At 66.1% G+C, this 13,601-nt stretch overlaps 1 protein-coding gene across 2 annotated transcripts; it reads left to right on the plus strand.

Annotated features, from left to right (window-relative positions):
• The first annotated feature begins 7,365 nt into the window (after window positions 1-7,365).
• CRYBA1 (crystallin beta A1) lies at window positions 7,366-12,759 on the plus strand. 2 transcript variants are annotated; one of them, XM_068909554.1, is made up of 7 exons: window positions 7,798-7,917; window positions 8,347-8,411; window positions 8,966-9,085; window positions 9,333-9,451; window positions 11,188-11,329; window positions 12,097-12,239; window positions 12,425-12,759. In XM_068909554.1, the coding sequence occupies exons 1-7, from the start codon at window positions 7,887-7,889 to the stop codon at window positions 12,570-12,572; spliced, it is 768 nt and encodes a 255-aa protein (XP_068765655.1). In that variant the 5' UTR covers window positions 7,798-7,886; the 3' UTR covers window positions 12,573-12,759. The 2 variants fall into 2 exon arrangements, with proteins under 2 accessions (XP_068765654.1, XP_068765655.1); XM_068909553.1 differs by lacking the exon at window positions 8,966-9,085 and having other exon boundaries at window positions 7,366-7,917.
• Window positions 12,760-13,601: the final 842 nt, after the last annotated feature.

Consider the following 13,601-nt stretch of genomic DNA (forward strand, 5'->3'; position numbering starts at 1 on the left):
GCTCCCCAGCCCCGGGGGCGCCCGGCTCGGCCGGACGACAGACGGCACGGCGGAGGGTCGGCCGCCAGCCGGACGTCGCTCCCCTGCCCCGGCACGGCCCGAAGCGAGAGCAGCCGGCGCCGGGGCCGGTGCGGGGCGGGAGGAGACCTGGCCACCCCGCGGGCGATACCCCCCGAGCATCTCCCGCGGGGCGCCAGCGGCTCCGCGCGCGGCGGCCGGCGCCGAGGTTCCCGGGCTGACGCAGCCCGTCCTCGGCCGCCGGTTCGTAAACCTCCTTGGGGAAGAGGTGCCCCGGCCCTGCCACCGGCAGCCCGGCGGGGACGGGAGCGGCAGCGGGTGTCCCCGCCGGGGGACGCGGCCCGAACTGCAGCCTGTTACAATAAACAGGAACCTGCCGAAATCACGTCCCGCCGAAGCGCTGATAAGTGTCTAATTTTAGCCTCGGCCACGCAGACCGCGTGACGCTGCCGGTCACCTCCGGGAACAGTCGCTCTTTCATTCGGGCGTCCGCCGGCCCCGGAGGGGGGAAACCGGGTGCCCGAGGTGCATCCCACCCATCGCCCGCTTGCCCTTCCTATAAACAACCCCAAGGGGGAAAGGGGGAAACAACCCAAAAAAGCAAGCGGCTGGATGGAAAAGCAGCGAGGGACGGACCGACGGCGATATATAAAGGCGGCAGGAAGCCGCGCCGCTCGGGAACCGCACCTCGGCACAAAGGACGGCAGGAAAAACCCCCCGCGCCCGGAGCATCTGCTTTCAAGCTCTCGGCCGGCGGCTCGGGGTCGGCTCCTGCGCGGCGCCCGCGCAGGACGGCGGCTCCCCGGGCGCTGCCCCGCGGCCTCCCCCAGCTCCTTTCTTCTCTACCAAAGGATGGGGGACCGCCACAACGGCCCCCCGGGGCTCTGCGGGGCCGGCGCCGGGCTCGGAGCGAAGGGCACGGTGGTGCCCTGCCACCGGGGCCGCCTTTTTGGGGTGCTCCCCGCCGGGCGGGCGCCGCGGCCGCCCCGGCCTTTGTCTGCCCGCGGCCTCCTCTCCCCGCACCCATGCTCCGTCCCCGCCTTTGTGTCCGCAACAAAAAGGGCGAACGAGCGGCGCAATCTGCATCCCTAATCAGCCGGCGGCACCCGCTCGCAGCGCCCCGGCTGCCGTCTGCACGAGCCGGGGCGGCGTGCAAGGGGCCCGAGAGCGGCGGCGCGCCGCGGGGCGCAGCGCAGCAGCCCCCCCGCCGCCGGACCCCCCCCCCCCCTCCCCAAGGCTGACATGCGGCTCCCGAGCGTTTCCGGACTCGCGAAAGGCGTTTCCCGGCGCGCCGGTCTCGCGGAGCGCGTGGCCAACGCGGCGCCGGGAAGGGCGAGCGCGCCGCGTCCCGGCCCCTCGCGCCCCGGCGGAGGCGGATCAGCCCGGCGGGTGACCGCATTCGGAGCAGGCGGTTGGTTTCTCCACCTCTTTGCAGAAAGCAAGGGGGAAAAAAAAAAAAAAAAAGAGCATCCGGGCAGCAAGGAGATTTAGGGGCTTTCCGTGCGCCTCCACGAGCCGCGCGGCGCCCGCCTGACCTCACGCACGACGCCGGGAGGAAACCGATCCTTCTCTGCCCGCCTCTCAGCCGGGACGGGCTCTCTCCGAAGCGGGATTTCGGGTTATCCTCCTGCCCGGCCGGCCAACGCCGTCCCCTCCGCGCCGGGGACGCCCGCTGCGCCCGATCGCGGCCCCCCGCGCCACCTGCGCCCGCCGCGCCGCCAACCAGGGCGGTTTTGCAACGAGGAAGGTAATAAAACAATGGAGCGAAGAGAGGCTGTTACAAAACACACATTGCAGAGCGGCGATTCATTGCAGGGCTCGTCCTGGGTGGGAACAGAATTAACAGCAGCGATTTAGTCACCGTCCGGGGGGGGGGCGGAAATGCAGGTTAAAGGCTGCGAGGGAGTCCTGGGCTGCAAGGAGGTTGTAACGCTGCTCCCGGTGACAGGGGTCACAGATTAGGCCCCAGCGAGCATTTCTGACCCTAAATTTCCAGCGCGAGCCGGAGCACCGGCCCACGTCAGCGCGGCAAAGGGCAGAGCGGCGGCCAAAGTTCAGGGCGGCAGAGCCCGAGCCGGGTCCGCGGGAGGCTCCAGCCTCCTCCGGGCAGAGCGAGGGCCGGCCGCGGGAACGGCGGCGGCGGCGGCTCTCCCCCGGGCACCGGCCGCGCGCCCCCGCTTCGCCGTGGTCGGCCCCACTCGGGCTCGCGCGCTCCTCGACCAGGCGATCCGCATCGCCAGCGCCCCGCGTCCCCGAGGAGCCCCACGGCAGGTGCCGGGGCCTCCTGGGCTTCCTGCCGCGTGGGAAAGGCACCGAGCGCGCAGGGCGCCCTGCGGCCAGGCTGGCGAGGTGTGCCCAGCTGGGGCACAGCTCGCCCCCAGCACGGGGGGCTTGCACAGACACACAGCGTGCAACGCAACGGGGGGTCTGCACAAACACACACACACAGTGCAATGCAACGGGGGGCTTGCACAAACACACACACACAGTGCAGCACAACGGGGGGCCTGCACAAACACACACACACAGTGCAATGCAACGGGGGGCTTGCACAAACACACACACACAGTGCAGCACAACGGGGGGCTTGCACAAACACACACACACAGTGCAATGCAACAGGGGGCTTGCACAAACACACACACAGAGTGCAGCACAACGGGGGGCCTGCACAAACACACACACACAGTGCAATGCAACGGGGGGCTTGCACAAACACACGCACAGTGCAGCACAACGGGGGGCTTGCACAAACACACACACACAGTGCAGCACAACGGGGGGCCTGCACAAACACACGCACAGTGCAGCACAACGGGGGGCTTGCACAAACACACGCACACAGTGCAAGGCAACGGGGGGGGGCCTGCACAAACACATGCACAGTGTAACGCAATGGGGGGCTTGCACAACCACACACATGGTGCAATGCAACGGGGGAAGGGGGCCTGCACAAACACACGCACAGTGCAGCACAACGGGAGGCCTGGACAAACACACACACACAGTGCAACGAAATGGGGGGCACGCACAGACACAATGCAACGCAGCAGGAGGCTTGCACAAACACAGTGCAACGCAGCGGAGGAGGGGGGGGGACACGACATAAACAAACACACCCCGTGCAAGGCAGCGGCGGGGCGTGCACACGCACTGCAACGCGACCCAGGGGGACGCACACGCACTGCAAGACAACAGCGGGCCATGCGCACACACACACGCACTGCAACGCGACCGGCGGCCGGGGGGGGGGGGGGTGCAGGCGCGCACACACACACACATCACAACCGGGGGGGGGCACGCACACACATTGCAATACAACCCGGGGGGGGGGGGCGCACACAAACACACACAGGCTGCGGCGCGGCCCGGCCCGGGGGGCGATGCACACGGGCCCGGTGCCGGTGGCGTTGCAGCGCGGCGCACTCACCCGGCAGCGGCGGCGGCGGCGGCGGCGCGGGCCCGGGGCTGGGGCTGGCGGCGGCGGCGGTGCCGGGCCGCAGCGGCGGCGGCGGCGGCGGCGGCGGCGGCGCGGGGCGGGGCGGAGCGGGGCGGGCGGCGGCTCCGCACCGGGGCGGGCACTGCCGGCTCTGCGCGCGCCGCCCTCCGCCCGGCCCGGCGCGCCCTGCAACGGCCGGGCTGCAGCGGGCCCGCTGGAGCAGGCAGCCAGGGTGCACGCTGCAGCAAGGCACGCTCGGCACCGGGCTCCCCGCAGCGCACGACGCTGCACTGCAATCACCCGGCCGGGGCTCCCCGCAGCGCACGACGCTGCACTGCAATCACCCGGCCGGGGCACCCTGCAGCGCACGACGCTGCACTGCAATCACCCGGCCGGGGCTCCCCGCAGCGCTCCACGCTGCACTGCAATCACCCGGCCGGGGCTCCCCGCAGCGCACGACGCTGCACTGCAATCACCCGGCCGGGGCACCCCGCAGCGCACGACGCTGCACTGCAATCACCCGGCCGGGGCACCCCGCAGCGCACGACGCTGCACTGCAATCACCCGGCCGGGGCTCCCCGCAGCGCTCCACGCTGCACTGCAATCACCCGGCCGGGGCACCCTGCAGCGCACGACGCTGCACTGCAATCACCCGGCCGGGGCACCCTGCAGCGCACGACGCTGCACTGCAATCACCCGGCCGGGGCACCCTGCAGCGCACGACGCTGCACTGCAATCACCCGGCCGGGGCACCCTGCAGCGCACGACGCTGTAATGCAGTCAGGCAGCTGGGGCTCCCCGCAGCGCACGACGCTGCACTGCAATCACCCGGCCGGGGCACCCTGCAGCGCACGACGCTGTAATGCAGTCAGGCAGCTGGGGCACCCTGCAGCACACAACACTGCAGTGCAGTCACGCAGCTGGCACCGTGCAACAGACACCACAATGCAAGCATGCAGCTAGCACTTTGCAACGCACACTGCGACACGCACATGCAGCTGGGGCACCCCACAACATGCACGCTGCAGTGCAATCACACAGCTGGGCTCCCCGCAACACACATGCTGCAATGCAAGCATGCAGCTGGGCACCCTGCAACGCACACTGTGACATTTACACACAGTGGGGACACCCCACAACATGCATGCTGCAGTGCAATCACACAGCTGGGGCACCCCGCAACACACACGCTGCAATGCAATCACACAGCCGGCACCATGCAATACACAGCGCAATGCAAAGCATGCAGCTAGCACTCTGCAACGCACACTGCGACATGCACGCACAGCTGGGGCACCCCGCAACACACACACCGCTGTGCTCTCGCACAGCTGGGGGTGCCGTGTGACACACGTTGTAACACAAACATGAACACACAACACAACACATGCACACTGCAACACGCCCCCAGTGCACACACTGCCACGGAAACACAGCCGTGGTGCATCCTGCAACACGCTCCCAGTGTGCTCAGTGCCACAAGACACACAGCTGGGGTGCACCCTGCAGCACACACACACCAATAAGCACACTGCAACACACCCTAAAACACATGCACGCGCACTTTTGCACACCCTCGTGCACACAGTGGTGCGCGCACACACATATGCACACTGCAACACGCGCCCCCAGGCCTCACCCTGCGACATGACGCACCCTGCTACGTACGTTCGTTCCTGCGCTCACATGGTGCGCACACACCCCTGTGCATCACACCTGTGCGCACGCACGCTATCACGCGCACCAGTGTCACACCAGCACTGTAGCGCAGCCCCTGGTATGCGCACACGCTGCACACGCAACACCCACGTCCATGCTCAGCTGAATGCACGCACGTTGCTGTGAAAATAGGGCAGGCGGGAGTGCCACGGAGAGAGGCGAGCTCCGGGACAGACGGACGCGTTTGCTGCCGAAAGCCTTTAATCTCGGGCTCTGCAGGAACAGCTCGGAGAGATGCTATTTTGGTTCAAAGGCCTCTTGTATCAGCGCACGCAGCAGATCAAAGTCCCGGGGAGGGGGCGCGCGGCGGGATGGAGCGGGAGCCAGCCGAGCTCGGCCCCCCGCGCCGCTCCCTAGAGCGCCGAACCTGCCCAAGGAGGGCGGAAAGGGCGCAGAGACCCCGCGTTCCCCCCCCGGGCCTGGGCGGCCGTGTCCGCGCCTCGCCATGCAGCGCGGCGCCCGGCTGCCCCGGCTCGGAGACGGGCTGGCAGCGACGCCGGGCCGGAGCCGCCGGGCAGGGACCGGCGCTAGACGTTGCCGTGCTCGTCGGGCAGCAGGGCGACGCAGCGGGCGGGATGCCGCGGGGTCCCGAGCGGCTCCCCGCCGCCCGCCCGAAAAGCGGCAGCGGTTCCCACGCCCGCCCGCTTCGCGCAGAGCTTTCCGGGAGCGGCGGAGCGCCCGGTGCAGCGCCCCCTCCCCGCCGGGGCGGCCGAGGCCTGCAGGCGAGCCGGGCGAGGCAGCACCTACTCGGCCGCGGGGGTCACCGCTTCTTTTTCTTTTGTTTTTTTTTTTGGGGGGGGGGGGGAGGTGGTAGGCTCTGGGATCTGGAAAACCCAGTCCCGTCCCCCCCCCCCGCAGCGGGGGTGCCGGCAGCGCCTCGGCCGCATCCGCAGCGGGGTGTCCCCGGGCCCCCAGGAGCGGCGTCTCCCGCTGCCGAGGGCCACAGGGGGCCGGTGGTGGGGGGGGGGGGGCGCGGGGCGCCCCAGCTGCAGCGCGACCCGCTCGGGATTAGCTCTCCCTCTAGTGGCACCGGGCTCCCCGGCGGAGCCTGGACCCCTCGCTCGGAGAGGCCCGGGACGGGCCCCGAGCCCGGAGGCAGCGGAGGGGGGACGTGCTGCAGCCGAGCAGGCTCCCGACGGCACCTGCCGGCGCGAGGAGCGGCCGCCCGGGGCGCTTCCCGCCGCTACCGAGGGCACCGAGGAGCGGCCCGGCTCGGGGAGCGCCTGCGCGGCTCCCCCCGTGCGCAGCGGGCCCCGGGGAACCGGGGCGGCCTTCCCAGGCGGGAAACACCCCGCCGCCCCTGCCGCCGCCGCGGGGAAGGAGCGCTGCCCTGCCCAGGCGCGGGCGGCTGCGGGGAGACCCGGGCGCCCGCGGCGGGTCCGTGTCAGGACAAGCGCCGGGCCCGAGGCGAGGCGGCCGGCGCTGACGGGGCTCTTTGTTTTGTGCCGGGGCGCTCGGCAGGGAGGAACAAAAGGGGCAGTCAGACGCCGGGCGGCCGCTTTGTGCGCCGGGCAGCGAAGCGCTGAGGCAGCAGCCCGCCCCGCCGCCGCTCGCCTCGTGACCCCCCCCCCACCACTGCCCGCTCCCGCCCGCCCCCGCGCGCCCGCTGTGGCGCTGGCCTGCACCACCACCCGCCCCGGGACCCCCCCGCCGGCGCTGGGGCCTAGTGCAAGGCCTAGCCTGGGGGTGGTGGGGGGGAAAGCACCTGGTTGCCATGGTAACCATGCAGCAGGCCAGGGAGGGGCTGGTCGCCATGGTTACCATGCGGCCTAATGCGGCCTAAGGCCTAGGGGCACCTGGTTGCCATGGTTACCATGCGGCCTAATGTGGCCAAAGGCCTAGGGGCACCTGGTTGCCGTGGTTACCATGCGGCCTAATGCGGCCTAAGGCCTAGGGGCACCTGGTTGCCGTGGTTACCATGCGGCCTAATGCGGCCTAAGGCCTAGGGGCACCTGGTTGCCAAGGTTACCATGCGGCCTAATGTGGCCAAAGGCCTAGGGGCACCTGGTTGCCGTGGTTACCATGCGGCCTAATGCGGCCTAAGGCCTAGGGGCACCTGGTTGCCGTGGTTACCATGCGGCCTAATGCGGCCTAAGGCCTAGGGGCACCTGGTTGCCAAGGTTACCATGCGGCCTAATGTGGCCAAAGGCCTATGGGCACCTGGTTGCCGTGGTTACCATGCAGCTCAAGGCCTCCGGGGCCTGTGGCCCTGTCAGGGCGGTGGTGCTGTGGGGGCCGGGGCTGCGGGCGCCATGCCAAGCACAGGCCCGGGGCAGCGCGAGGCGCGGAGGACCCAGCCGCAGCGACCCATGGGGGAGCGAGGTGGCAGCAGCAGCAGTGGCTGCGGCAGCCCACGGGCGAGGAGGGTGCTGCGCCCGCCGCGCCAGCCCCCCGCGCGCCTCCCATGACAGCGTGGCGCCACCACCCTGGAAAGTGCCAGAGCAGTGAAACCGTTGAGTCATTTGCGCCCAAGATTATCTGTGCAAACAGCCGCACCGATATTTTGTTTTTATTATCAATTTTTTTTTTTTGCCCCCCCCCCCCCCCCAAGAATGCGGCTCGGACCGTGGGGCTGCGCGGCTGAAATCTCTGGGGATCAGGGGAACAATGCGAGCGAAAGCATTGTGCTGACCGCTCCGCAAAAGCCGGCGCGGGGGCCCGGCCGGCGCCGCGCTATAAAAGCAGAGCCGCTGAAGTAGGCAAACATTACATGGACGAAGCAGCAGTACAGCCTGAGCTAGGTGAGTCCTGGCGGCGAGCTCTCGCTTCTCCCTTCCCTCTCCTTCGGCTGCCAGGCGGGCAAAAAAACACCAGCCGGGCCGACCCCCGCGGCGGCACCTCCGAGGGCGGCCGGGCCGGTGGCGGCGGCGGCGGGGGGCGGCCACCCCCTGCCCCACACGGCCGGTCTCCTTGCCCGCTCTCCAGCCCCGGCTCGTCCCCGGTGGGGAAGTGTCCCAAAACAGCCCCCCGCGCCCCCTACACCGGCCCGCACTCACCAGGCGCCCCCGCCTGCCAGTCTGCCCCCCCGCCTCCTTTCACGCCGTTTGCCCCCGAAACGGGCACCGTGGGTGGGGAGGGGGGAGCAGAGGCGCGGGGGGGCCCAGCGCCGCCCCGCGAAGGAGCCGGCTCGGCGCCGTGAGACGAGCTGTCGCTTTTCCTTCCTCTTCCAGACACCTTTCCAGCAGCAAAGATGGCTCAGACAAACCCTCTGCCCGTCCCCATGGGCCCCTGGAAGGTAGGTCCCGGCGTCCCCTGCCCGCCCCCCGTCCCCCTGCCCTGCGTGAGCTGGAGGGGGAAGTTCGGGGACGGGCAGAGGGGCGAAGGCTGCCCTCCGGCGGGGAGCGAAGGGGGCAAGTCGCCCCCGTCCCCTACTCGTGGGAGCTTGCCTCCTGCCTGCTCAAACACCCCCAGGGTAGTTCATAAACCTCTTTGCAGCCTCCCGGCCCGGCCGTGGCCGCTGTGCTGCGCCAGGCGGTCGCAACAGCCCCAGGAAGCCACACGCTCTTCTTCGCCCGGCCCCCTTAGCGAACGAACACGGCAGGGCGGGCACGAGGGCTGCCAGCGGGGCGGTGGGCATGGTGGAGAGCAGCCCTGCCGGAGCCCGGGCTGGCCACGGCCCCGGGGACACGGCCAGCTCACGGAGGGGACCGAGAGGGAGAAGAGAAGCCCGTGCGCAAGTGGGGCAAATCCCCGCCGAACCCTGGAGCTGTCGCTGGAGAGGACAGCAGCCGCCGCAGCCCCCGGGGAGTTCCCCCTCTCCCTTTCCCCAGTTAATCCTCTTTGCCCTAGAGCGTTCGGAGCAGAGGCCGGGAGAACCGCCAGCCACCGCTCTGCCACCCGCCCGTTCCACAACGGCTCCGCTCCTCCCTCCGGACGGCACCGCTGCCCCGGGAACTGATCTCCGCAGGGGTGAGCAGGAGAGCGGAGCAGGGGCCGGCGTGCGGCTTCCTCGACACCCAGGCAGGGTACCGCGGGCCCAGAAGTGCAGGGAAGCGCACAGGCGTGCGGGGCTGCCGTCCGGCCCAGCGGGGTGCCCAGTGCGGCCTCCACTGACTCTTCCCCGGACGGAGCACGAACCTCCGTCTTGAAGAGGCACCAAATTGCCCAGGGCCGCTGCTGGGCAGTTCCCAACTTGGCAGCTCGCTCTCCGTTCCAGATCACCGTGTACGACCAAGAAAACTTCCAGGGCAAGAGGATGGAGTTCACTTCGGCCTGTCCAAACATCATGGAGTGCAGCTTCGACAACATCCGCTCCCTGAAGGTGGAATGCGGCGCGTGAGTACCCGGCCGGCAGCGGCAGCGATGTTTCCCAGGCAGGCTGCCCATGGGCAGGTCTCGGGCTGGCGGGGACAAGGGGTACCTGAGCACAGAGTGGGGTTGGCCGTCCTCACTCCGCAGAGCTGGAGCCAACTGCAGGGAGCCAGGCGCGGTGAATCCCACCCTGCAGGGGCAGAGCGGGCAGCCCCGGGCAGCCCGGACATGGGCACTAGAGACACAGGGCCAGAGGATGACAGCATTGCCATTGGCATCATCCAAAACTGCCTCCTGCAGCCTGCGAGCAGCCAGGCTTGGAGCTCCCCGGTGCCCAGCGTGGATGCTGCCCGAGGAAGCAGTGAAGGTCAAGGGGCTCTGAGAGTGGCTCTTGGCCTGTCCCCCATCCACCCGTGCAACCCCATAAAGCACCGTGGCTAAGAACTACCTCTCTTGCTCCAGGGCCCAGCCCTGCTCTGCACCTTTCTCTCCCTGCTGCTCCTGCTGGACCATGCAGCTCCCCAGGGCAAGATCAGAGCTTTCCCGCAGCCTGCACAGGGCTGCGACCAGTGTCTAGGTCCGGTCCTGGACCCTAGGACTCCACTTAGGGGTAGGGAGCACAGCTGGGCTTCTCCTAGCGTGCAGCAATCTTCCCTGCAACAGGCAAGGCAGCTCCTGAGCCGCTCCGCGACGCTGTGTAAGGAGCTGTCCCCACGACAAGCGTCCTGCTGGGACTGGGGAAGCAGACAAGATAGATTTGCACTGCTATATTTAGGATTTGTAATGCTAATGGGATTACAGCAGCATGCGTGCTCACGCCGTAATCAGCTCACTGCTCCAGTTGACGTGTTCCTAATCAGGCTGTTCACCTTGCGTAGTGGGAGGCCCAGGCCAGGACACAGGATTGGGGCTGAGCTGTGGTCAGTGCCACGAGGCCCTCCAAACCTCCCGTTCTCCCCAGAGAGGCTGTGCCCCTCAGCACTGCGCGTACCCCGTAAGCAGGAGGACTGTGGGCTGTACAGATGTCTGCCATCCTCCTTCGGCCTCCCCTGCCCCGTTCTGCTGCGTGTGCCCTGCCCCAGCTGCCACCAGCTGTCCTATGCCCAGTCCGTGTAAGGGGACATGTCTGGGCAACATTTGCCACCCTGCGAGGTGCCCAGCCTGGGCAGCACTGGGAGCACTGGGACTTGCAAGTTGTGGTGTCCTGTGGGGCAGAGGCATCCACCTCCCCCTTCTTGTTCATTTTTGGCAGGGAGGGACCCAAAAGGTGAAGGGCCACAGCTCCCTTCCCTGCCCAGAGCCGGATTTGTTCTGCCTGGCTTGGGCATTAGCAACTCAGGCCTTGCCAGCTGTGCCAGAATGTAAATGGGAAACAAGTAAGAACTAAGCAGAGAAGGAAACCTGAGCAGCCAGGGATCCTGACGTGACGGGGATCTGATAACCGTTGAGCTCCCTTGGGAGAAAGGGGACCACAGTGAAGGTTTGCAGCTTGGGTCCCTCGAGGGGGCACCCGGGTCACCCACTGCAGCTGGGGGATGCTCGCTTTGCCATGCCAAGTGCCTCCCATGTAACACACAGGCTGTTACACACTCCCCAGATGCTGTGCCCACATCCAGCACCGCTTCCTTCCTCCCTGGGCACCAGAGCCTGTGGGCAGAGGCCAGATCCTGACCTCCTCCTTGCACCTATATCTGGGCCTCGGTGCCAGCCCTGAGCAGGAGGCGCAGGAAACCCTGGCACCCATCGCTCTATTTTTGCAGCTGGGTTGGTTACGAGCATACCGGCTTCTGCGGGCAGCAGTTCACCCTGGAGAGGGGCGAGTACCCCCGCTGGGACGCCTGGAGCGGCAGCAACGCCTACCACATCGAGCGCCTGATGTCCTTCCGCCCCATCTGCTCTGCTGTGAGTGCCCCGGCTCCGAGGGGGGACCCTCGCTCCTGGGCTTGCTGCAGCGCCTTCCCCAGCCCATGCAGCACCGCGGGCACAGGCAGGGCAGGAATTGCTCCCGGGTTTCTGCGCTGCAGCAGCCTCAGTTGCCCCAGCGCAGACCCAGGCAGGGCGTTGGAGGAGATGCCTGGCTGCATGGCAGGTCGTGCTCTCGCATCTCTGACACCAGGTGGAGAGCAATGCGTCCCAGGCAACACCATCCAGCTAAGGGCGCGCGATTAGGAAGGGCAAATATGCAGCTGTCCCAGACGCTTTCCCGGCGGGCTTGGGGAAAGCCCCCGTTTGGGGTGGGCTCACTTCTTCCCCCTGCGCTCTGCAGGATTTGCTTTACTGTTTTCTGAGACTTTTAAAGGCACTTCTGGGCCAGTTGTACATGACTGGAGCTCAGAGCCCAGGGACAGCCATCCTGAAATGGTAACTAGAGCATAGCTGTCACGTAGACCTCCTAGGACACCCCCCTCCCTGTCTTGCCTGGCCTCCCAGCCTGGATGCACACACTAGTACCGCTCCACACCGAGATGCAGAGCCCTGGCCCAGCATCACCCTGCCGAGCACCTCCGTACAACATCTGGGATTGGCAAAACCAGCCATAAGGGCCCAAATGCCCCTGGGAACCCCCCCAAACAGTGCTGTGAGGAGGAAAACCCTTCCACCGTGCTGTCCCCTTCCACGCCTGCGGACGGAGTACTGCCTCGCTCTCACACTCTGCTCTTCTGCCCCAGAATCACAAGGAATCCAAGATCACTGTCTTTGAGAAAGACAACTTCATCGGCCGCCAGTGGGAGCTAAGTGACGACTACCCTTCGCTGCAGGCCATGGGCTGGGCCAACAACGAAGTGGGCTCCATGAAGATCCAATGTGGCGCGTAAGTGACAGGCAAAAAGCCACACGTGTAAATGTATCTGGGCTTAGCAACATGGACTGGTTTGGAAAAGGGCATGCGGGAAAAGCCTGGCACAAAGCGCTGCTGCTGGAGTAGGGAACGTGACCCAACCCTCTTACTCGCCCCTTCATCCCACCACGGCCACCTGACAACTCTGTTTCTTCCAGCTGGGTTTGCTACCAGTATCCTGGGTACCGTGGCTACCAGTACGTCCTGGAGGCAGACCACCACGGAGGAGATTACAAGCACTGGAGAGAGTGGGGTTCACACGCCCAAACCTGCCAGATCCAATCCATCAGGCGCATCCAGCAGTAGCTACCTGAGCGCCTGGCTCCCCACTTTCGAGTACATCTTTGCAAGGTTTCTAAAGCTCACCGGCTCCCTTTTGGTGCTAATACTCCCCTCCTGAAATAACAACCCCTTTCTTGTACTGCAACTGCTTATGGAACAACACTCCTAAATGGTACCAACTGCCACAATTGCCAATAAATGTGACTGAAGGAAAAGATGACAGAGCGTGGTTTTTGTTCGCTGTTCCAATTTTGGAATTGAGGAGCACAAGATGCTCAGGAGAAGTCCACAAAGCCCCATCCCACTACCGGCGGCCCGGTCCCCCCCTTCCTTGCCCAAATTAAGCAGGACTAAAGTCCAGTGGACCTTACTCCAGGGCAAGTTCAGCCCACAGCTGTCTGCCATGCACAAGGGCAGCAGTGCCCATACTGAGTAGCAAAACCATTATTCACTGCACATCTGCAGCCACAGCGGCTCCTTTTCTCCCTGCCCTCTTCTTTCCTCCCTGAGGGTGAAGGGCATTTTGCTACACCCCCAGCCTTCCCACTGTGCGCCCATCACTGGACACTCACGTGTACACAGCCACGGATGCAGCATTTCCAGAATGCTTTCTGGTTAGTGCCGGCAGACCTGAGGGACTGAAAGTCAAGTCATCGGCCGTGCAGCATCCCCGGGAGCAAAGGGAGGCTCTGTAAGAGCGCAAAAGAAAGTCACACTGACACCCACAAACTTTAAAATCTTTATTCAACAATTTACATCACTTATTGTCTGTCTTAACGTATTCGATCTACACAATTTTTTTTTTCCTGATAAAATAATAAAATCTGGATAAATTTTGAAGACCTGTTGGTGCAGAATAAACAAAATTCAGGTAAATTTTTAAACATTTAGTGTGAAGTATGACATCATCAGTAAAGATACATCATGCCATTACAGCTCATGGACATTACCTATCCTTACAGTCTGCGACATCATCATCCATCCCAGCGCAACTGCCTGCGCTAGACACCGCTACAGCAGGTATCGCACTACTCTAGCCACCCTCTCGCGATC

Source organism: Struthio camelus, chromosome 16, assembly GCF_040807025.1.
Source record: "Struthio camelus isolate bStrCam1 chromosome 16, bStrCam1.hap1, whole genome shotgun sequence".
Lineage (NCBI taxonomy): Eukaryota > Metazoa > Chordata > Aves > Struthioniformes > Struthionidae > Struthio > Struthio camelus.

What these genes read in the sequence shown, in the direction of transcription:
- CRYBA1 (XM_068909554.1), top strand. Translation starts at nt 7,887, where the DNA reads ATGGACGAAGCAGCAGTACAGCCTGAGCTAG. An exon ending in AGCAGTACAGCCTGAGCTAG is followed by an intron (nt 7,918 to 8,346) that starts GTGAGTCCTGGC and finishes TTCCTCTTCCAG; the next exon opens with ACACCTTTCCAGCAGCAAAG. An exon ending in ATGAAGATCCAATGTGGCGC is followed by an intron (nt 12,240 to 12,424) that starts GTAAGTGACAGG and finishes TGTTTCTTCCAG; the next exon opens with CTGGGTTTGCTACCAGTATC.